This window comes from Odontesthes bonariensis, chromosome 8 (genome assembly GCF_027942865.1).
Source record: "Odontesthes bonariensis isolate fOdoBon6 chromosome 8, fOdoBon6.hap1, whole genome shotgun sequence".
Lineage (NCBI taxonomy): Eukaryota > Metazoa > Chordata > Actinopteri > Atheriniformes > Atherinopsidae > Odontesthes > Odontesthes bonariensis.
This window is the reverse complement of record NC_134513.1, coordinates 16,152,977-16,175,828: the sequence shown is the minus strand read 5'-3', so window position 1 is coordinate 16,175,828 and position 22,852 is coordinate 16,152,977. Positions and strand designations below refer to the sequence as shown.

At 39.5% G+C, this 22,852-nt stretch overlaps 1 protein-coding gene across 1 annotated transcript in view; it reads left to right on the top strand.

Annotated features, from left to right (window-relative positions):
• The first annotated feature begins 3,737 nt into the window (after nt 1-3,737).
• cmah (cytidine monophospho-N-acetylneuraminic acid hydroxylase) overlaps nt 3,738-22,852 on the top strand; it is a 35,532-nt gene continuing 16,417 nt past the window's right edge. Inside the window, exons 1-4 of the mRNA XM_075472536.1 lie at nt 3,738-3,856; nt 12,825-13,035; nt 13,120-13,211; nt 20,925-21,034. Coding sequence (XP_075328651.1) covers nt 12,830-13,035; nt 13,120-13,211; nt 20,925-21,034 — 408 coding nt within the window. The 5' untranslated portion in view covers nt 3,738-3,856; nt 12,825-12,829. The remainder of the gene's footprint in view (nt 3,857-12,824; nt 13,036-13,119; nt 13,212-20,924; nt 21,035-22,852) is intronic.

Genomic DNA, 22,852 nt, shown 5'->3' with positions numbered 1-22,852 from the left:
TGCTGGCTGCCTAACTGAGTTTCCCATTTCCACCTATTGTTTTGTTCAGCCGCTGTTCAGTTTGGTTCTGTGTCCAGTTCTGTTTTTGCATTTTTTTTATGTAAATTTAGTTGAGTTTCGTGCGTTGAATCTTTTGTGTTAGTTTTTCTTTTTTTCAGGAGCAGAGTGCTGGATTGTGATATGAGGATTGCTGTATAGCACCAGTGATGAGTAGTGGTAGAGCCCCTGGTCATCCCTCAGTGTAGTCTGCCTCTCCACAGTTGGCTTCTGCTTCCTCTCTTTATAGGTTTGAGGTCTATTTTAATAAATTAATTGAAGACATTTTAAGCTCTGGCCTTATTTTAATAGTAGTCCCAATAAATACAAGTTTCTAACCTTTATTTCTCCTTTTTGGTGTGTCTTCTTTTTGTTTTTGCTTACCCTTTACAGCTCCAGCCCTGGTTGATTTAATTTGTTTGGAATAAACATTTTCATTTTATCGTGAAAGTATGTCTCTGCCTATGTATCTCTGCCTCTTCAATACTAGCCTGTGTGCCTTATTTACATCAAACCAAAATTTAAGAGCATTTCCTGGGGGCTTAATTCCCCAGGTGGCGTTGGCGACCCTGGTCATTCTCCACAGCCCCTCACCACGCATGCACAGAACAACAGAAAGTAGGGCTGCTCGATAATGGGAAAAATCAATATCATGATATTTTCAGTCAATATTGATATCACGATATTTTAAACGATATATATATATGTTGTTTTTTTTTGCCAGCGGCAAAAAATATCCCATGGGCAGCCCTCTGCTGGCCTAGGTCTACCTCTACTAGAGCTACACTTTGTTGAGTGCTAAGCACATACAGTATAATTATTATAGGCCTTACCTTTTTGTTAACACTGTATATTTTGTATTATGACTATATTTTATTCTTTTCCAAACGACCCCTACTAAAACACCTAGACATATCCATACAGAAAAGGGTGTATAAGCTCACATTTTGAAACACACACTTATATCTTTTTGTTGTTGCTAATCTCTCTTCAGCGTTTTTTATTTTTATTTTTATTTTTTAATAATATCGTTTATATTCGATATTATTAATTTTGAGATCGTTTGACACCAATATCGTTATCGCGATCGAAATTCGATATATTGCACAGCCCTAACAGAAAGAGCTTTAAAATGGGTGTTATACCTCCAGGTTTTTTTTTAATATGTACATAACATTATTATAAGCAACAGCAGACATGCTTATGTAGTGGCCCTATTAGGTCTTGAATACAATCCAGGTAGTCAACCTGTAAGCACCTTCCTTAACTCCTTCCCATGCTGTAAATAAAGCCTCAAAATGGCTCCCTTCAGCCTCTTGCTGAGCTTGTGTGGTGACCTAATTCAGGTGGTCAGTAGGGTCCCGGTTTCATCAGGCATGTGTGGTGCGATCCTTTGTTCCTACTAACGCGTTTTTGACTTTTTAGGTTCACTTGCCGCTGTGCTGTTTTTTATTAGTTTGTTTATACAGTTCTGTTGTGCTGTTTTGTTTGCTTCGTTCTACTTTTCTTTTGCTTGTGTGGTTCTTTGTCTTTTGTCTTTTGTTAACCTTTCCTTCTTTTGAGTTTCAGTGTGGCCTGGGTGTCTTTAGGTGGGAGGCCAGGCACTGTGGTGAGGGCCTCACTTCCGTTTTGGCATGCAAGTACACTGGGGCACTTTTAGCATGTTAGCTTTTCAATTGTAGTGTTACACCCCAGCTTAAGAAAAGAGACACACATCCGGTAGTATGCCTTCCACTGAGGCCCCAGCCCACTGATTTTAATTCTCTATTAGTCATTTGGCTTTTAATATTGTCATAGCCAGCCTTTTAGCTTTCTGTTAATAAAAATACTTTACTAAATTCGTCTTGTTTAACTCTTTTCTCTCGTTTCTTCTTCGCAGCAGCTTTACTTAAGCTTTATTCATAAATTTTATTTTCAATAAATATGTTTTCTTTACTTTACTGTCTCTGCCTCCTCAGTCACGACCCTGTGTCCTTAGAGCATTTGGGTTTCAGTTGTCATATCCTGGGGGGCAAGTCCCCAGGTGGCGTTGTTGGCTCTAACAATTTCATCCTTTACACTGCTCCTTGCCACACTTATATTGATCACCGTACTGCATAAACATTTTTTTTCATCGCTAAATATAATCTGTTAACGTATTCAGCGATGTGTTTGCAGTGTCGCTTCCCTATAAAATTTAGAACAGCGATAAATGTTGTGTCTCTGCCCCCCTCCTCTAAAAAAAAAAAACAAGCTTTGAAAGATACATAGTCATTGTAGTGGTCACTGTGCATTATTGGTAAAATTTTTTTTTCCGAAAACTGTGGGGGTAATAGTATTTTTTGCGCTGCGTCCCCCGCCAGAACTTTTGGAATATTTGAAGGCTACGGGCAGTGTTGGGAGTAACGCCGTTTAAGTGTAACGGCGATACTTTTCCAGTAACGGAGTAATCTAATTAATTACTTTTCCCATCGTTACAACGCCGTTACCGTTACTGAGAATATAAAGTGGCGCGTTACTACAATTTGGTTGTAGGCTTTCGGCTACACATCAGCTGCATGCTGCCTGGAGAGAGCAGGGGTGGGGATGATGACACCGTTGCAAATGCGATGATGATTGGCTGGGTGGGCGGATGCCCTGCTCACGCTGTCTCACTGCACGCGCTGACGACTACGACTAAACACACACGAGACAGCGACAATGGCGACGAGCCAGGGAAGTTTAAAGGTAGCGTTCTCTAACTGGAAGCACCGGCACTACTTCTGACTCGTGGAGATAAAAGGCAAGAATCTGTATGTAACATGCACGCTATGCCCAGGGAAAAAATCTTTATCCACGTCTGCCTCAAGTAACTCAAATCTGATGAAGCACCTCACATCAACCCATGCGAATATGAAGCACTTGTTGCTTCTGCAGCTGCTAACCCAACCCCAAACCCAAATGCAGCTAGCGTGAGCCCCAGCGAAGGAGACGGAGCCACTCGAAAACAAACAACACTCGATTTTTCGGCTCAGAAACAGGCGACCACCATCACCATTTTATATTCAATATATATGTTTTTATTTCTATGCATCATATGGCAGGCTGCAATCTATTGAGTTCAAATAAATACCGAATGTTCTAAATGACTGTATATGGTGTTTTTATTCTTCAGTCAGTTAATATAAACATATTTGATGTTAAAGATGTTATAGAACGTAACAGTGTTATAGAACATAAAAAAATAACGCCACAGTTACTTTGCTGAGTAACTAATTACTTTTGCAATGTGGTAACTGAGTGACAAACTCAATTACTTTTTGGGAGCAGTAACTAGTAACTGTAACTAATTACTTTTTAAAAGTAACTTGACCAACACTGGCTACGGGATCTACGTGACCGTGTGTCAGTTCGTTCAAAGAGTGTTGGAGCTCTCTTTCTATAAGGCGCTAGACTTTTCTACTATTTATAGTGAGTGGCAAAGAACCCAGAGGGCTGACCAGGCTTAAGTTTGTGTTGGCCATGACCATCCTTGGCTTTGCCACCTGATTTTATTTTGCACATCTAAGGTACTTTTAATGTTATGCAGATCACTAATTACTAATCACTACTAAACAAACAACGGGGAATATTCTCTTGACTCACACCCATTTTGTAAGTCATAACAGTGTCATAGCATATGTGTTCATATAACACATGCTCCGAGCGAATTCGTCAGTTTAAGGTGGAATGCTCGGGCAGTGTGAGTGGCTTCCAATCCTCGCGTCACACATACTTTTTTCCCTATCAAAGCGCACGCGACGCCTCTGTGAGACGCAGTGACTTCTTGCGGACTTTAGCCACCCGTGGCATGCTCTTAAAGGTGAGTTTACAGGCTGTTTTTCAAGTATTCTCACAGATGAGGCTTAGACGGACAGTGGCTTTATTAATTACCCCCCGTGAAGATGATCAGAACTGATATAACCGTCGCAGCCATAAGAAAAGCTAAATGATAAATAATGTGACTAAATTAATGCAAGCTCACCCCCCACAAACTACTCAGACGAGAACAGGGATATTTGTTTTATTCATTCGTGATTTTATTAACCTCTTCCCTCCAGTTTGCTACATGGAATAATGTAAGCCCTTTTTTTTTTTTCAAGCTATGGCAGGCGCAACACGTTGATACGTTAACACATTTGCAGCACTGCTGTTCCGCTTTTTATTTTCTTTTTTTCAAATGATTTTTTTCTTTTTTTCACCTCAGGAATATTCGAGCGTGAGAACGTGTTTCTCGGTTCCTGTAGTCTGCCGCTGTCCCATTATATTTAGCCTTACGCTGAAGCGTTTAGAAAGTGCAGTGTTATTGATGGGTCGATGATTTATTCTAGAAAACGGCTCCCCTTGATTTTACGTGACGATGCATTATTTAGGTGTGCCCTTGATCATGATGAGTACAGTAATATATATATTATGCATAGTAATAATTGTAATATAATAAGGTATGCAACGCAATCCATACAATACCTTTCCACTTACAAAAAGGTAACTGCTCCTCACCTTAGACTTTAGGGCTCTTTTTTTTTGTCTGAGAATGATTTGCTTACATTCAACAGAGTTATATAAACATAATACACAAGTTGTTTGCACCCTCTTCAATGTCCCCGTGAGGGCAAAACAAGATATTATCAAAGCTGTTTTGTTGACATGCTAAAAAGGGATTACAGCCACTGATTTGTCATTAAAAAGTTGATTCTGCCTTAAATGGTTAGATTTCACCCAAGAGAGTTATGATGTGGTAAAAGTAGCCCATCTAACTCTTTCCAGGCTTATAGTACACCCACGGGCCTGCAATCAGGTTATGGCAGACTTGCACTTTTTGGTTGGCTTATAGGCCATTAAGTTTAGGATCTCAAAGCATGCACAGTGATTACGGAAAGTAACACAAAACAACATCAAAACAGCCTGTGGGCCATGATAAAATCAGGTACATGTCCTTATTAATCATGATGTTCAGGACAAAATCAAATCAAATCAAATCAAATTTATTTGTATAGCACATTTCATGTACAAACAGTTCAAAGTGCTTTACATAAAATAAAAGCATTGCAGCAGGGAGTGCAAGAAGCATTAAAAATACATAAAATAATATAAAGAGAAACAAATAAAATCATTTAAATGAATTTAAAATCAGGCAACAGTCTAGATAAGTTAAAAGATATTTCATGCATAGACACATGAGGAAAGAAATGTTTTTAACCTGGATTTAAAAATGTCTACATTTGGTGAAAGTTTAATCTCCACTGGCAGTTTGTTCCACTTATTTGCAGCATAACAGCTAAATGCTGCTTCTCCATGTTTAGTCTGGACTCTGGACTGGACCAGCTGACCTGAGTCCTTGGATCTAAGAGCTCTGCTAGGTTTATATTCTCTGAACACATCACAGATAAACCATTCTGGGATTTGTAAACCATCAGCAGGCTTTTAAAATCTATTCTGTGACTGACTGGAAGCCAGTGTAAAGATTTTAAAACTGGTGTGATGTGTTCAGATCTCTTAGTCCGGGTTAAAACTCTAGCAGCAGCGTTCTGGATGAGCTGCAGATGTTTAATGCTCTTTTTGGGAAGTCCAGTTAAAAGAGCGTTACAGTAATCGAGTCTACTGGAGATGAATGCATGGATGAGTTTCTCCTGGTCTGTTTGGGAGAGGAAACCTTTAATTCTGTTGATGTTTCTGAGGTGGTAAAAAGCTGCCTTGGTGACAGCTTTGATGTGGCTGCTGAAAGTCAGATCTGAGTCTATCAACACTCCGAGGTTACCAACTTGGTCAGTGATTATAAGGTCCCGAGTCTCAAGATATGTACCAACGCTGACCCTCTTCTCTTTGCTACCAAACAGAATGATCTCAGTTTTGTCTTCATTTAATTCTAGAAAATTCTCTCTCATCCAGGTGTTTACTTCCTCCAGACACTGACACAGAACGTCAGCTGGGCTGCAGTCGTCCGGTGACAGAGACACATAAAGTTGTGTATCGTCTGCATAACTGTGATAGTTGATGTTAAAATTCTGAAATATGTGACCCAAAGGGAGCATATACAAGTTAAACAGAAGAGGTCCAAGAATTGACCCCTGGGGGACTCCACAAGTCATGGCCACTCGCTCAGATTCATAGCTGCCAATTGTAACAAAATAACTCCGGCCTTCTAAGTAGGACCTGAACCAGTTAAGGACCGCTCCAGAAGGTCCAACCCAGTTTTCCAGCCTGTGCAACAGGATTCTGTGATCTACAGTATCAAACGCAGCGCTGAGGTCCAACAGAACCAGGACTGAAACATTACCAGAATCAGTATTCAACCTAATGTCGTTTAACACTTTGACCAGAGCTGTTTCAGTGCTGTGATGACGTCTGAAGCCTGATTGAAACTTATCAAGACTTCCACTTTCATTCAGAAAGTCGTTGAGCTGGTTAAATACAACTTTCTCAATAATCTTGGATATAAAAGAGAGGTTAGAGACAGGTCTGTAGTTGTTCATCATAGAGGCATCTAGAGTTATCTTCTTTAGGAGTGGCTTAATGGCAGCTGTCTTTAGTGACTTGGGAAAAATGCCTGATGCCAGTGAGCTGTTAACTATTCGTAGGAGATCACTTTCTACTGAGGTAAAAACAGTTTTTAAAAAGTCGGATGGTATTATGTCCAGAGAACAAGTTGTTGATTTCAGCTGCCGAACTGTTTCCTCTAGGATTTTTAAATTAACAACATTAAATTGTGACATAACGTCAGAGTTATTTCTAGGTTTTAGACACAGATTAGTTTTCTTGTTTGTCTGTGTTGCGTGAATGTTTTGTCTAATTGTTTTGATTTTTTGGCTAAAATTCGTTGCATTTCTCAGTGGAGAGGAGGTCTGGGTTTGACTGTTTAGGAGGATTTGTGAGTTTTTCAACCATAGCAAACAGAGTTCGAGAATTGTTGACATTCTTATTAATCATTTCAGATAAATGCAGCTGTCTGGCCTTGCACAGCTCATTGTTATAAATACGCAGGCTTTCTTTATATAGCTCATAGTGAATCTGAAGCTTTGTTTTCCTCCATTTACGTTCAGCTTTCCTGCATTCTCTTTTCAGATTTTTGACCGTAGTGGTGTTTCTCCATGGGGTTTTCTGTTTGATCAAGGTGCTCTTGATTCTTATCGGTGCAACAGCTTCCATTACATTAAAAATTTTCAAGTTAAAATGATCCAGCATTCCTTCAACCGACTCTGCGCTCATTGTTGGTAACATAACTATGGCCTCCCTAAACTGAGCACTTGTTTTCTCATTGATATACCTCTTCTTAACTGAGAAGCTGGTTGTTTGAACATTCTGAGTAATATGTAAATCAAATAAAATGCAAAAATGGTCAGACAAGGCCAAATCAGTAACAACAACAGAAGAAATATCAACACCTTTAGAAATGACCAGGTCCAGAATGTGACCTCGAAGGTGGGTAGGTTCTGTTACATGCTGCCACAAACCAAACATGTCCAGCACAGAAGAAAATTCTTTGGCAGTACCATCCGTCATATTATCCATGTGAATGTTAAAATCCCCGGTCAAGATAAAATGGTTAAAATCAGTCGAAATAACAGACAATAATTCAGAAAAATCATCAATAAAACTTGCACAGTATCCTGGAGATCTGTGAATGATTAAGAACAGGATTTTAGGAACACCCTTTAAAATAAAACTCAGATATTCAAAAGAAGTGAAATCACCAAATGATATCTGTTTACACTGGAATGTATCTTTAAATAAGGCAGCCTCCCCCCCACCTTTCTTACCATTTCGGCATTTATCCATAAAACTAAAGTTTGGGGGAGCTGCTTCATTAAGAACAGTAGCACTTGTGCTCTCTGTTAACCATGTTTCTGTCAGAAAAAGAAAATCTAAATTGTGTGAAATGATGAAGTCATTAACTAACAGTGACTTATTGGACAGAGATCTAATATTAAGTAAGGCTAGCTTTGTGGCGTTTACAGTGGTCTCTGTTGTATTCTGAGTTGTACGTGGTACTGTTAACAGATTAGATAAATTCACCCAGCAGGTTAACTGTTTTCGATTCCTTCTTTTACTAACTAATACAGGAATCCTATTGGGCCCCAGCTTGTTCTCAGAACAGCTGTCAGAAGTCGGACTTCTATAGCAGGGACCCTGAACACATCATGGCATGGTATCTTTGGTTTGAACAGTGCTATCTTTGTTTTGAACAGCAGTTCAACAGCAGGACAACAGTGACAAAGTGACACACTGACACATTATGTTGGTGCATTAACACTTGTTTTGCAGCACAGCACTTCTGTTCTACTTTTTGTCTTTTTAATTTTGTAAAATACATTTTTTTCACATTTCCAGGAAATCAAAGAATTTTCGAGTTTGAGGAACTTTCCACATGTCTACGTGACTGAGCTCGGCGTGGTTTATCTGTTCGGAGGTGTTTCTCGGTTTCTGTCATTTACGGCTGCAGTGGCGGCTCCTGACATTTTTTTTAGGTAGTGCAATTTCCAGTCTGTGAAAGCTGCATCAGAGTGTGCTGTGCGAAGCTGAACCGATTGCACTGATGCAAACCTCTTATGTTCCCACACAGGAAATAAAATGTCCAATCATCCAGAAACTCCTTGTCTTCCTTAAATAAACACAACGCAGAGTCGAGGGGTTATTTGGTCTTCCAAATAACCAAAGTGACTGCAATTTCCCCCGTTATGTCCATAAGTACCATAAAAGTCCATAGGACTGAGGTATATTTGTCTAGGTAGCATAATTTATTGTAATAATTTTAAATAATTTTTTGTTATTTTTTGCATAATTTGCCAATCAGTTCATATTACACCTTAACCATTATTTATTTATTTTCCTCATATTGTTCCAGGATTCTATGAAATAAGTAAACACATAAGCTCTTAATGATAAGATTTTCATTCTAAAGAATGTAATTAAAATGACAGCATATAAATCCAAGTCAAGTGTTTATTGAAGTTTTGGAAAATATGACTTAGAAAAGCATAACCAGTTGTCAAACATGGTTAAGTGCAGCTTACTTATGTGAGATTTCTCTCTTTTTTAAATATAATACTGCATCATTAACAATGAATGCATCATTATACATTCTGCTATCATTGTCAACATTATATAAAAGATTTAAATCATTACAAGTCAATGACTGAGCACAAAAGGTTAAGTTAATTAGCTACATCAAATACTACCTGGAAAAATAGCAGGGTTGGTGGAGCTCTGGGTTTCATCTTTGCCTCGCAAGGCGAGCCCGAAAATCCTGCAAAATTCTTCCAAACTTCCTTCTCCGCATTAGTACGACGACTAAAGGGAACTTCTGTCAGAGACAGTACCGTATTGTTGCACTCGTCATCTCCTTCATAGAATGTTTTTTTTTTGAAACATGAATATAACATGTATTCATATATAACAGGTTAATATATTCATAAAACATGAATATATTAACCTGTGTATTATTTGAATAGCTTAGTATTGAATGTACAATAACAGAGTAGCTATGTTTATACACGGCACTAGGCCCCGTTAAATATAAAACACAATTGTATGCCATAAAAATAGTAGGGGGGTCCCTGCTCCAACACTCCATCAGTTTGGGGGTCCCTGGCCTGAAAAACGTTGAAGACCCCTGGTTTACAGTATATATCACAGTAAAAAAAACATTTTGAATTAAGTAGCTTTTTTAAATATCTAACAACAAACTACTGTCTATTTACAAAGTGTAATAAATTCTGCTTCTTTTATACATGTTTTTTTTATTAAATCGCTATAGATCTGGAAAAAAAAACTAAAGAAAACGCATAATCAGTTTCTGAGGTAAGATATTAGTATCTAGTGACACACTAGAGCGCCACAAATTTGTTTAGTGATAGGGGATGAAAAGCGTAGGAATCCATTTTGGCGTCATCATTAATATTACCAAAATGAATGCATTAACATAACTTTTTCATATCTCTTTGCTTGCTTATTTCCACCTTTCGATTCCAAAATTCCCTCAGAACAAACCACCAGTTTTACTGTACTTTTCTGTACGAAAACGGAGATTTTTTGTCCATCCAGCCAACAGCTGCACTCATGGTGTCATTAGGCCCTTTCACACACAACTTTCAAGTCAGGAGTGATGCGTATTCTTTGTGAATATGTGTCATGTCTGAGCAAATGGAGGTGCAATGAGAAATCGAGGTTAACCGCAGTTGAAAATGCGCTGAGCCGTCAAGGGAGGTAGTTACAGAGATGAGATGACCCATGTGTGTAAGGGTGAGCCGGCATTATTTTACATACAGTGTATGTAAAATGAACCGTACTTTACAATTGTTGTGAGATACAGTAAGATGCTGTCGAAAATCAGTTTTGAATTTCTGCTAATCTGAGCCAACAGGTCATTTTACTGCACATGAGGCTTGTCTTTTGAATTCTTAAAGATGTTGGTTTATATATCCTTTTCAAGTGACACTTTAAGAACTTCCTGCCTTTTTTTTTTACCATTTACCATTTTATTTGGAAGTGCATTCCTCTGGTTAAGCGGGAAATTCTTGTTACACCAGGTAATGATTACGACTCCAAAGCCAATGAAGATAAAAAAAATTAACTGAGAATGGTGCTGCATAGTTTATATCAATGGGCAGTGTTTATGAATGATTTTAATCTTTTAATCTTCACAAAGGGAAAAAAAAATCTTTCTAGCAGGAAACATAATAATCAATGTTTTACTCACAAATGGTTGCGGTGAAACTGGCAAAATGATGACACCTTTGAAAAGATAATGGCATAACATGTCAAATGATAGAGAAGGAGCTTGAAGGGTAAAAATAGCTTGTAGTACTCAAAAATCCCCTTTCAGTTTGACTTCATCTTGAAAAGAAAGGAATATATATTGAATTAAATTATATCAGAAATGGATGGATGGATCATTGGATGGATAGTGTTTTCATATGTAATCACTCCTTTTGATGTGAAGCCAATAATTGTGATGGTTCTGACAGTTTGTTGTATAACACACAAAGTCTAAGTATATATGTGTATAGTCATGTAAAAAAAAAAGATGCACCCTCTTTAAATTTTAAGGTATTTTGGGAGGCTTCGTAAAATGAAATGGGAATTGGACAACATTCCTCTCTCAAATGGCCAGCAATTGGTCTGCCCAGTTCCCAGACATTTATGGAATCTTGTTAAGAGACAATGCTACACACTGGTAGACATGACCCTGTTCTGACTACTGTGAGATGTGTTGTTGACATCAGTACATGTACACTAACAGTCAAAATTATTTGGATACTGTAGTGTCTGAAACTTAGCAGAGGTCCAGAAGTGCATCAGGTTCAGTGTGTCCAGACAGGAGATGAATAATGATAAACATCTGGAAAAACACCCCTTAACACCCCATGCTTAACTCCCTCAATTAAGAATGTCCAGGACAGCCACACCAGGGATATATACATATTTTTTAGCCTGACTAGCGAGCCCACCCAGGGTCACCAAATAGGGGAAGGTTTACCCTACATAAGGAGAGAAGCACCCTCAGTGGGGAGAGATGACAGATTTTGGGGCTTCCAGAATCCCTCCAGATTTGATGCATCATTCTGTAATTCTGAGACGGACCTGGTTGGCAATAAAATACTTCTTTGTTCGACCATGTCTGTGTCAGCAGAGTTCTTCCTTTACCATCTACACATAGGCCGTTTGAAGACGACCATCCCTTATACACTACAATACCTCCACTCATTCAAAATATTTTTTTTTATGCATTTAGCAGATGCTTTTTTCCAAAGTGACTCACAAATGAGGATATAAGTATGGAAAAGGGTGTCCAAACTGTTGACTGTTCGTGTACATATATCGAGGAACCAGTGAGGGGGGACATTTACCAGGAAATTGGACCAATGAATAGTTCAAAACCCAGACACACCTAATTATAAAAGATCTCCACAAAGGAGCAATTTCATCTAACTACTGGCTATTAAACTGCACAACACGGAAGAATCCTAGAGGATGGGTAGGTACATGACTCATAAGTGGGGCCCAGAGGGGAATTCGACTACTGATCAATAAAATTGTCAGTTCAAACAATTTTTTTCAGAAAACATCTGTGCAATGCCTGGACTTCCTACAAGTAAGCCTATAACTAAACGCCCCACATTTGAACATTAAAATACTTGAGATTCTGTAACATTAACAGGACACCCAGAGAACTCAGTGGAGCTATGTAAGACAATGCTTGAGGGTATTTAAAAGTCCAATGCACAAGGTAACATCAAGTGTGGTAACTGTCAAGGAGATGCTCTGTCTCTGCTACTGTTCTGCATAGACCTGAACCCCCTCAGCTAAATTATCACAAAGAGTGGCTATACATACTGGTTCCAAATTTTAGCAATCACTAGCCAGCTTCTCCACATGGATGATATCATTCTGTATGCCAGGACTGAGCAAAAAAGGCTGGTCAGTAGCGATAGATTTAGCTATCCCAAGTGAAAGCAACAACAAAAAGAAGGAACATGAGAAGCATGAAAATTTTCAAGAACTGAATGAAGAAGCTGGGAAGATATGGAGAGCAAAGGCAAACATTGGTGACAGTGGTTATCTGAGTAATCAGAGCCATGACCCCCAAACTGGGAGAGTGGCTTCAACAGTTCCCAGAAACATCATAGGTCTTCGTCAAGCAGAGCACCGAGCTTGAAAGTGCGTCCATCCACAAGAGGGCCGAGTGTGGAGTTGTTATGCATATTGTAACACCTTAAAACCAACTTTTAAACTTTGCCACTTGAGTTGAACCTAAACTTTTCTTTCACTTTGACCTTGTGTTTCACATTTAGGTAAAATGACTCCTCAGGGAACAAAGGTGGTGTTGTCACTGGAAGCTGAGGCAGTGGACTTGCTCAAAGAAGGAGTCAATTTCAAGAAAAACCCAGAGGATGGTAATTGTTACATCATCTACAAGAGTAATGATGGCTTCAAAGCATGTAAGAATCAATGCAAACATCAAGGGGGGTTATTCATCAGAGACATCGAGGACTTGGGCGGCAGGTGAGGCCAGTCTGCCAGAATGAAACACCAGTTGTGTCGCTAAAACTGTTAGGTACAGCTAACAGGCTACTTTTTTTCTTACAGGACTGTCAAATGCACTAAACATAATTGGAAGTTAAATGTGTCCACAATGAAATATGTGAACCCACCTGACAGCTTCTTGCAAGACGAGCTAGGTAAGTTGTATTACAAGGTGTATACATAGGAGATAGCAAATGTGTCAAACTTGAAAATACAGAATCCAGCACATTTTGGACATTGACTTATTGTAAAATGTTAGGATATTTATCCTTTAAATTCAAATTTTGAAAAAAAAAAGAAAAAAACCTTTTCCTTTGGGGGCCCAAATAGAAAAAAAGTATATATAAAAATGGCAGATCACTTCTTGAGTTAATACTCAATGACAATTTGGAATATGAGCTTTTCTAAGCAACTTTCTGAAAAATGCCACAATACAGAATACATTAAAAGATTAAATGTAAGCTCAGACATCCACTATGTAGTTATTGCAGGCAGCAGTACTGGCGAAAAACTAACTTAGAGTTCAATTAACTGCTCTGTCAGCCTATTAATATACAGATGAAATGCATACTTGTAACACATTCACACATTCATGGCTACAAACCTTACAACAGTCTTATTTGTACGTACAGTACATTAACCACATACAGAAAGCACACCATTCTTTTATTCTAAGGTTTTACAGTATGGAACAGAATGGAAAATTACCTGGACCTTACAGAGTCTTAGAATTAGGTTTTTCTAACAGACCCGTGTGTCTGTTAGAAAAAGGTACATAAATGAGAATACCAGTGCTAAGTTTATGGAAGTTATAGCTATGTCATCAACTGCGAGTGCAGAGACAGTTGATGAACTCTTAGATAACTTTAACTTGAAACTCTCAAATGTCATGGATACTGTTGCACCTGTTAAAAATAAGATGATCTTGAGCAGAAAGCGAACACCATGGAGGAACACTATTATGGTAAAGGCCTTGAAAACAGAATGCAGGAAAGCAGAGCGTAAATGGCGAAAAACTAAACTTCAAATTCACCATGACCTCTACAAACAAAGTCTTTGTAATTTTAACCACGGGTTACTCCGGGCTAGACAGCAACACTTATCTGAAATGATTAATAAGAACATCAACAACACTCGTGCTCTGTTTGCTATGGTTAATAAGCTGACAACCCCCCCAAAACAGATAGTTTCAGAACTCCGTTCCACAGAAAAATGCAATGAATTTGCTTGTTTTTTCAATGAAAAAATCAAATCTATAAGGCTAAATATCAATATAAATGAGCAAAATAATAAAATGACGCAATCCTTAAAACCACCTAGGAATCAATCAACTATGATGTCAGAATTCAATACAGTTGACCAAAAAAACCATAGAAGAAACAGTCCAGCATCTTAAACCATCGACATCCTGTCTTGACACAATGCCATCTGACTTCTTTAAAACTATTGTAAGCTCTGTCCAAACAGATTTGCAGCAAATAATAAACTGCTCACTTCAATCAGGCACGTTTCCTAAACCCTTAAAAGTAGCTGCCATCAAGCCACTCCTAAAAAAGAGAACATTGGATGCTTCCATTTTAACCAACTACAGACCCATCTCAAATCTTCCTTTTATAGCCAAGATTGTTGAGAAAGTGGTTTTTAATCAACTCAGTAACTTCTTGAACTCCAGTGGACTCCTTGACAAATTTCAGTCAGGCTTCCGACCTCACCACAGTACAGAAACGGCTCTTATTAAAGTGTTGAATGACATAAGATTGAACACTGACTCAGGCAAGGTGTCAGTTCTGGTATTGTTGGATCTCAGTGCTGCATTTGACACTGTGGATCACAGTATACTGCTGAACAGGTTGGAAACCTGGGCAGGACTCAGCGGGACAGTCCTAGAATGGTTCAGGTCCTACTTGGAGGAGCGGAGTTATTTTGTGACCATTGGAAGTACTCAATCTGATCGAGTGGCTATGACATGTGGAGTTCCTCAGGGGTCAGTTCTTGAACCCCTTCTGTTCACTCTATACATGCTGCCTCTGGGTCAAATTCTGAAGAACTCTAAAGTCAACTACCACAGCTATGCAGATGACACACAGATATATCTGGCACTGTCTCCAGATGACTGCAGTCCTATAGAGTCATTCTGCGACTGCTTAGAGCAAGTCAGAAAGTGGATGAACCAAAATTTCCTTCAGTTAAATCAAGAAAAAACTGAGGTCATTGTGTTTGGCAACAAAGAGAAGAGGTTTGCTGTCAGTAAACATCTTGAGTCACTGTCTCTAGAAACTAAAGACCAAGTCCGGAACCTCGGCGTGCTGATAGACTCAGACCTGATCTTCAACAATCATATCAAATCAGTCACCAAATCAGCCTTTTATCAACTTAAGAACATATCCAGAATTAAGGGTTTCATGTCCCAAACAGATCAGGAGAAGCTGATTCATGCTTTCATCTCCAGCAGACTTGACTACTCTAACGGTCTTCTGACTGGACTCCCCCAAAAGAGTCTCAAACAGCTGCAGCTCATTCAGAACGCTGCAGCCCGAGTTTTAACCAGAACAAAGAGATCAGATCACATCACCCCAGTTCTCAAGTCTTTACATTGGCTCCCGGTCAGATACAGAATAGATTTTAAAGTTCTGCTTCTCGTCTACAAATCACGGAATGGTTTAGGTCCAGAATACATGAATGACATGCTAGCTGAGTATAAACCCAGTAGAGCTCTGAGATCTGCTGACTCAGGTCAGATAGTGGAGCCCAGAGTTCAAACTAGACACGGTGAAGCAGCTTTTAGCGTTTATGCTGCACACAACTGGAACCAACTACCAGCAGAACTGAAATCAGCCCCAACTGTAAGCACTTTTAAATCCAGGTTAAAAACATTTCTCTTTCGGTGTGCTTATGGTTGAGTTTATATCTTTCTTTTTCCCCTCTTCTTTGATTGCTTTTAACTGTGTTTTTAATTTTTATTCTATTTTTTTTCTCTTTAAATTGCTGCTTTATGCTGTTCTTTTAAATGCCTTGTCTTTATGTAAAGCACATTGAGTTGCCTGTGGTATGAAATGCGCTATATAGATAAAGATGCCTTGCCTTGCCTTGCCTAAAAACAAGGTCAGACGAAGAACCACACATGATACAATACACAGTTCATGATTTTGGTTGCAAGTACACCATTTTACTTTATGGTCACTTTACTTTATTTGGGAGTTTTGAGGGTGTTTTTGTGGCTTTTTCAACATAACAACAAATTAATTTGTTATTCATTCATATTTGTTAGGGAAATTAATAAGAATACTCAGGAATACTGTCTAAAAATCAAAAGCACAGGAAATTTAATTAGAGAACAAGAGAACATTTTACAACCAGAAGCTGTGAAGCAAATGTTCAAAGATACAGCGTTCTCAGGAACCTTTTACATGGTAGAGAAGACGGATGTTTGCGTCTGTGCATGAGACATTCCCTTTTGTGCTATTGGTAGCAGATAGTGGTGTTGATTCCGCCAAGGCTGTGGGACACTCAGATAGTGGTAATCTCCCAAGACAACTGTTAATCTCAAGTCAACAGTTACACAGAAGTAGAAATGATTATGTGGGCATAAATAGAATTTTTCAAGAATTTCCCTCCTGCTTATACTTTATGCTTACTAGAAACTTCCCAATCAAAAAAGAAAATATTAAACATACGAAAAGAGTAAAAATTCCCTCATGAGATTGTTTAATAAGTGGATCAAAAGTACATCTGTAATATCCACACACTCTACACTTTGTTAGATTTCCGTAGGGTATGTCATATGCCATTCACTCATGTTCACAGGGCACATGCTTTAGATTTCTGTATCATCATAGTTATCATAGTAGGCATCTGCAGTAGTTAGGATCTGTTGATACATCAATGTTTTAGTTATAGCTGTCTCAATCAATGTCTCTGAGCCAGGCCTCTGATGAGTCTAGCCTGGCTGACGCGTCCACATCTCGATGAGATGGTGGTCTGGGAACTAGGTGTGCATTTTCTCGTATTTGAGGCGTGGCTTACGAATGCCTAGAGCCGTTTATTGGGCGCTACGAATATCTATCAAATGGCGTCTGGTTCTTCCCATGCTGCTTTGCGCGCGATTCATAGCCAATTGTATCACTTATACCAGATGACGTATGTAGAGCAACAGAAATTCGACGAGGAAGAAGAAGAAAAAAAAGTAAACTTGCATTCTAAGCTACTTAAAACACTTTCTAAGGCTGCATCGAACGGTAACGTTGTGTCCGCTGCCATGTTGGATTAACACTCTACAAGCTTCGGTGTCGCGCATAGATGTCGTCATCGTCTTGCTGCCCCCTGGCAAAAATAAGGGCGGTGGTTTCCAGGCTACCTTTGCAGTGTGAATGAAATCGCGTGCATTTCCACTACGATGGAATGTGGGTGTAATTGCCGGCATACGGGGAAAGGTAGGGTGGATGAGCCCCAGCCTCCAGGGTATACAGGTAGTGCAGGTTGGTGGAGTTTCAAGGAGGTTTAGGAATTGTAAACAACTTTAGGCAAGGCAAGGCAAGTTTATTTGTATAGCACAATTTAACTACAGGGTGATTCAAAGTGCTTTACAGATACATTAAAATAGTAGAAATAAAAAGCATGATTTAAATTTTAAACAAAAAAGAAAGAAATAAGATCAATAGATAGAATCAGTAGTTAAAATGTGATTAATTTTTTAAACTCAAGTTTCAGATTTGGAGCTTTATTCAAATGCAGCTGAAAATAGGTGTGTCTTCAACCAGGACTTAAATACACTGAGTGTTTCAGCTGATCTGAGGCTTTCTGGGAGTTCCAGACATGTGGAGCATAGAAGCTGAACGCAGCTTCTCCATGTCTGGTTCTGACTCTGGGAACTGATAGAAGACCGGATCCAGATGACCTGAGGGGTCTGGAAGGTTCATACTGGGTCAGGAGGTCACTGATGTATTTTGGTCCTAGACCATTCAGAGCTTTATAGACCAGCATCAGAACTTTAAAGTCTATCCTCTGATGGACGGGCAGCCAGTGTAAAGACCTCAGAGCTGGACTGATGTGCTCCACTTTTTTGGTCTTAGTGAGGACTCGAGCAGCAGAGTTCTGAATAAGCTGCAGTTGTCTAACTGACTTTTTAGGTAGACCTGTAAAGATGCTGTTACAGTAGTCAAGCCTACTGAAGAGGAACGCACAAACTAGTTTTTCCAGGTCCTGCTGACACATCAGATCCTTTAACCTTGATATATTCTTAAGGTGATAGTAGGCTGACTTTGTTACTGCCTTAATGTGTTTTTCCAAATTTAGGTCCATCACTACACCCAGATTTCTGGCCTGGTTGGTAGTTTCTAGGTGTATAGATTGAAGTTCTGTGGTAACCTGTAATCGTTTCTCTTTGGCTCCAAAGACAATTACCTCAGTTTTGTTTTTGTTTAGCTGAAGAAAGTTGTGGCACATCCAGTCATTAATCTCCTCAATGCATTTACCAAGAGCCTGTACAACTTTAAGACACACTTATAGCCTGCGGGATCAATGTTAGGGTCTGGAACTGTGCCAAAACTTGGCCGAGCTATGACGCAAGCTAAACAGTCATGTCTTAGTCCAGTGTTCTATAACTTTATTCAGATATTCGGATAAGTTACTATGGATCTAGATGGTGGTGGAGGTGAGCTAGACTGACTATCATCCATCTGCAGAATAGTATTGATCATTATCAATGAGGAAGGTAGGGCTCTCGCCCTCACACAACTTCACTGTTACCTTGTCTCCCTTATTGGGTTGGGATTTGCTGGCCCTCTTAATTCTATGGTGTGCTTCACCTGCTTGATCTGATTAAATAGCTGCTGGTCAAACCATAACAGAGCGGAAAACAACAAGAATAGTTCAAACTGTCAGACACATTGTGCCTCATAGGCCACACATGCCAGGCTGTCTAAATGGGTGCCAGGGTCGGCCTCTTACCCTGCCATTTTGAAACAAGTAATTTAGCAATGCTTAGTTGGGTTTCTGTTGGTCTCTTCACCCTCTATTTTGTTGTTGATTGCTTCACTGAGTCCTGCAAGATCAGGAAGTGTTCCTATGATGACACTTCCTCTGGATTTTAACTTACCCTCAGGTGGTGGGTTCAGAGTATTTACAGCTCACCTGACTCTGGCTTTGCTGAAATTAGTTGATGCCACTTTTTTGCAGTGTGACGGATGGATCCAGGAGGTCCTCTCAGTAATTTTCACGGCGGTTGGGGTGGTGAGGAAAACTTGAAATGGACCTTCCCACCAGGTCTTCTTTTTGATAACTTTGATGAAGATTCAGTCTTGGGGTAGTGACCTGCTCGAGTTCCTGTGCTGGAATAGTATAAGCAGATTGGACACTTTTGTTGGTTAACATCTTGTAGTCATGTAGTCAGCCAGAGTTTCTTCAGCTGCTTCATCACCCCTGGTGAGTGGTCTCAGTTGTGGAATGACATAAGGTCTTGCATACATCATCTCAAATGGCGTAAGACCTGTGCTTGTTGGCACTATTTAGCTGTACTAGTGGTAGACAGTAAATCCATTTTTTTCTTTTTTCTTTGTCCCTTCCATGTTTTTCCCAGTTTGGATTTAATGGTTCCTTTGAATCTTTCTACCAATCCTGCTAATTGTTTACACAGTGTGTTCCGTTGTCACTGTAAATTCTTTCTTCGAAGCCAAATTGTGGTATTATTTCTTTAACCAATACTTCGGCTTCTGTCAGTGCATCTGGGTCTGCACAGAATATTCCTCTATATTTTATATTATATATAAATATATATTTTCTAATCAGAGCAGCTCAGACCTGATTATTGAACCTGATTACCTGAACCAGACTGATTATTTTAAATTGACTAAAACCCATTCTTTTTCACAGCTTATTAATTTGGTTGAGTGGCATCTCTTAACTGTTATCATGTAAACACAGTTTTTATGTCTATGCCACTCATCTTATTGAATATTTACTGTTTAAATCAATGAATTAATATTTATCTGCAAGCAGAGAAGTTGCTAGTAATATTTATATTTTGCTCAGCTAGAACAGCTCTCTGGTCACTGTGGCTGTTTTTAAATTCACCATAAAAATCAACCTTGACTTGACTTGTTGTGACTCAGACTCACTGTTTTCCTCTTTAAGGAAGCCATTGGCGATATCTGACTGACATGCCACTCATTTCATTGCTGTGTTTTTGTTCTTTATCTGATTTATCTAATATTAAGATGTGGCGAGGACCAGATTATATTATTTTTATTATTCTGATACAGAGAACCTAAGAATTAAAAGACAGTGTCCTGTCTTTTATCACATCACCATGTCACATCACAATGTCAAGTAAATAAAAGTTCAACTTAAAAACAAAAGTTTCTGTGATGGTTTTAAATGCACTGTACAAGATAGGGCATGAATATGATATGCACTGGGAAGAATGGTGTGTCGAAAACACATAAGTAAATAAATTGACAGTGCTTGTTCAGCATCGGTCCCCTCATACAGTAAATAATTTAATCTGCAAACACTCTTTACGTCCTGTAGAATACAAAACAGATAGAAGGTATTACAGAGTGAGAAAGGTGTTTTAATTAAGTAATTATGCAGAAGTACAAATGCAGATAAGCAACTATATACAAAAATGTGTTTATTACAACAACAATCTTGTAGTTGGGTTAGAAGTGTATTAGAAATGCCTTGAACCTTGTAAAAACACTTTCATTTTTGTTGGGTATGTCTGACCCATTTTAAAGAGAGGTGAGGCTGTGACAAATGAAAAACCAAAATAAGAATAAGTGTAACTATGTGTTATCTGTTAAACATGTCAGCAATCTAACCAACTTGCTAAATTTGAGTTCTTTCTCTCTTTCACACACGCACACGCACAGAGGTGGAGGTCATGGATGATGGTAGGCTTCAGCTGGTGGAGCTGAGCCCTGTTGACCCCTGGCTGGCTGACCCCAGAGAGCCTCTGGAGCTCCAGGAAGGAGAAGTGAAAGTCTGTATTTTCCTACTGCACTTTGAAAAAGAACGGCTAATGTTTGAAAATAGTAAATCATTTTCTGAAAATGTTCAGTCCTGTTTTTTGTAATCGTTTAAAGATTAAAGGGACATTCCACCAGTGGAGACATGAATATGTATTGAAAGTGGGCCATATATGTAGTAGAATAGTAGCATAAATTTCTAATTTGGTGCCTTCTTGACCGAGAAAAGGCAGAAAATGACTTTTTTGTGCTTGTGGATTGCAGACAACCCCATAGTGCATTGCAATGCTCAAGATCCGCAGGCCACTCCCCCGAGAGTGCGAGAAAGAACCTCAACAACGTACATTTTAACCATTTAATTAAATAACTATACAAACAATACAACTGTTGAATGAATATAAAACAAGGAAACTATAGCTCCTCCTGAGCGTCCTCCACTTCTTGGTGCCCGCAGTACTGGCCGTCTGGAGCTGGGTAGTTCTTGCGGATAGCCTGCACGACACAAGCAGGTAACACGACACGACGCCCTCTGCCCAATCTCTCTCCTTGCAGGACCCACTCAAGAAAGTGCCGGTACGCTGTTAGACGAAATTGTCTAGACAAAACATTGATCACAAAGTGAGTGATGGCATTTGAGCCTAGCGTGCCACAGTAGCTCGCATAACTGCAAGCTATTTGTGCAATGAACATGCCACGTTAGCGTGTTAGCAAGAGTACTCCTTGACATAGTAACAAAGAAAACAAACTTACTTTAGACGTCCATTTGGCCCTGTAGGCTTTGGCTGTCGTTTCCAGTTGACTTTAGGTATTCTAAAGTAGGTCTCCAGGATGCCACTATCCATATGGGGTGCGAAACTCGGGTGATCAACAACACACACGTCCGTGTCATCCTCCGATTGCGTGATTTCGTCCAGAAGAAATTGGCACCGCTGGAATTCTCGGCAGCAGATAGACTCTTGTTCTGTGACCATTGGTGCACAGTTAGAGCACAGGCACCACCAATTCGCCCCAGCTCGAGCCATTGCTCCTCATCCGCGGCAGGCAGGTCGTCTGCCTCGGCTGTAGTGGCAGCAACTTCAGCCGCCTCCTGTTCCTCCATAGCCCTCAGCTGCTCGTCGCTATATTGCGGCTCAAAAAGATAGCCACGAACATCCGTTTCTACCATATCTTCTTCAAAATCCCAGTCCTCCGTATTGCATCCGTCTGAGTATTCGGTACCTTCGACCATGTTAGCTGCAGCTCTCTGCCAGTGACTTCAAAAGCACTGGCACTGATCTGTGATAGGTCTTATTAAAGCGCATTAGGTCCAACCCCCTATGGGCGGTGTTGAAGGGTGGGAACTAGCGCTTGTAGTCTCAACAGAAATCCACCCCTCTTACACTTCCTCCTACAATGACGCAAAATGACAATTTTTGCATCATTGTAGGAGGAAGTGTAAAGAGGTGAATACGGATTTCTCCCGTCTCAGGGGGAAATGAGAGATAGAGATGCTTAACTCGAATCGTTTGGGCAATCCGGGCTGATTGGATCATTTCGAGGAGGGGATTCGAGTTATACGGATCACTTGAGTCACTTATTAAAAAAACAAACAAACAAAAAAAAAACATTTCTGCCGTTTAGTGGCTATGCGCCTGGCCTTTTTTTTTTGTCCCATTTATCAATTCATTTTGATAAATCAAAGAGCAGCCTACGGCTACAAGTTCATTCATTTATTTTTGTCAAGTAATAATTCAGTGCCATTTTATCTGAAAGCCAGACACAACAGCTAGTGTGTGCATTTACACAGCGACAAATGTGGTAGCATTAGGTGAGGCAATGCTGAGTTTAGACCT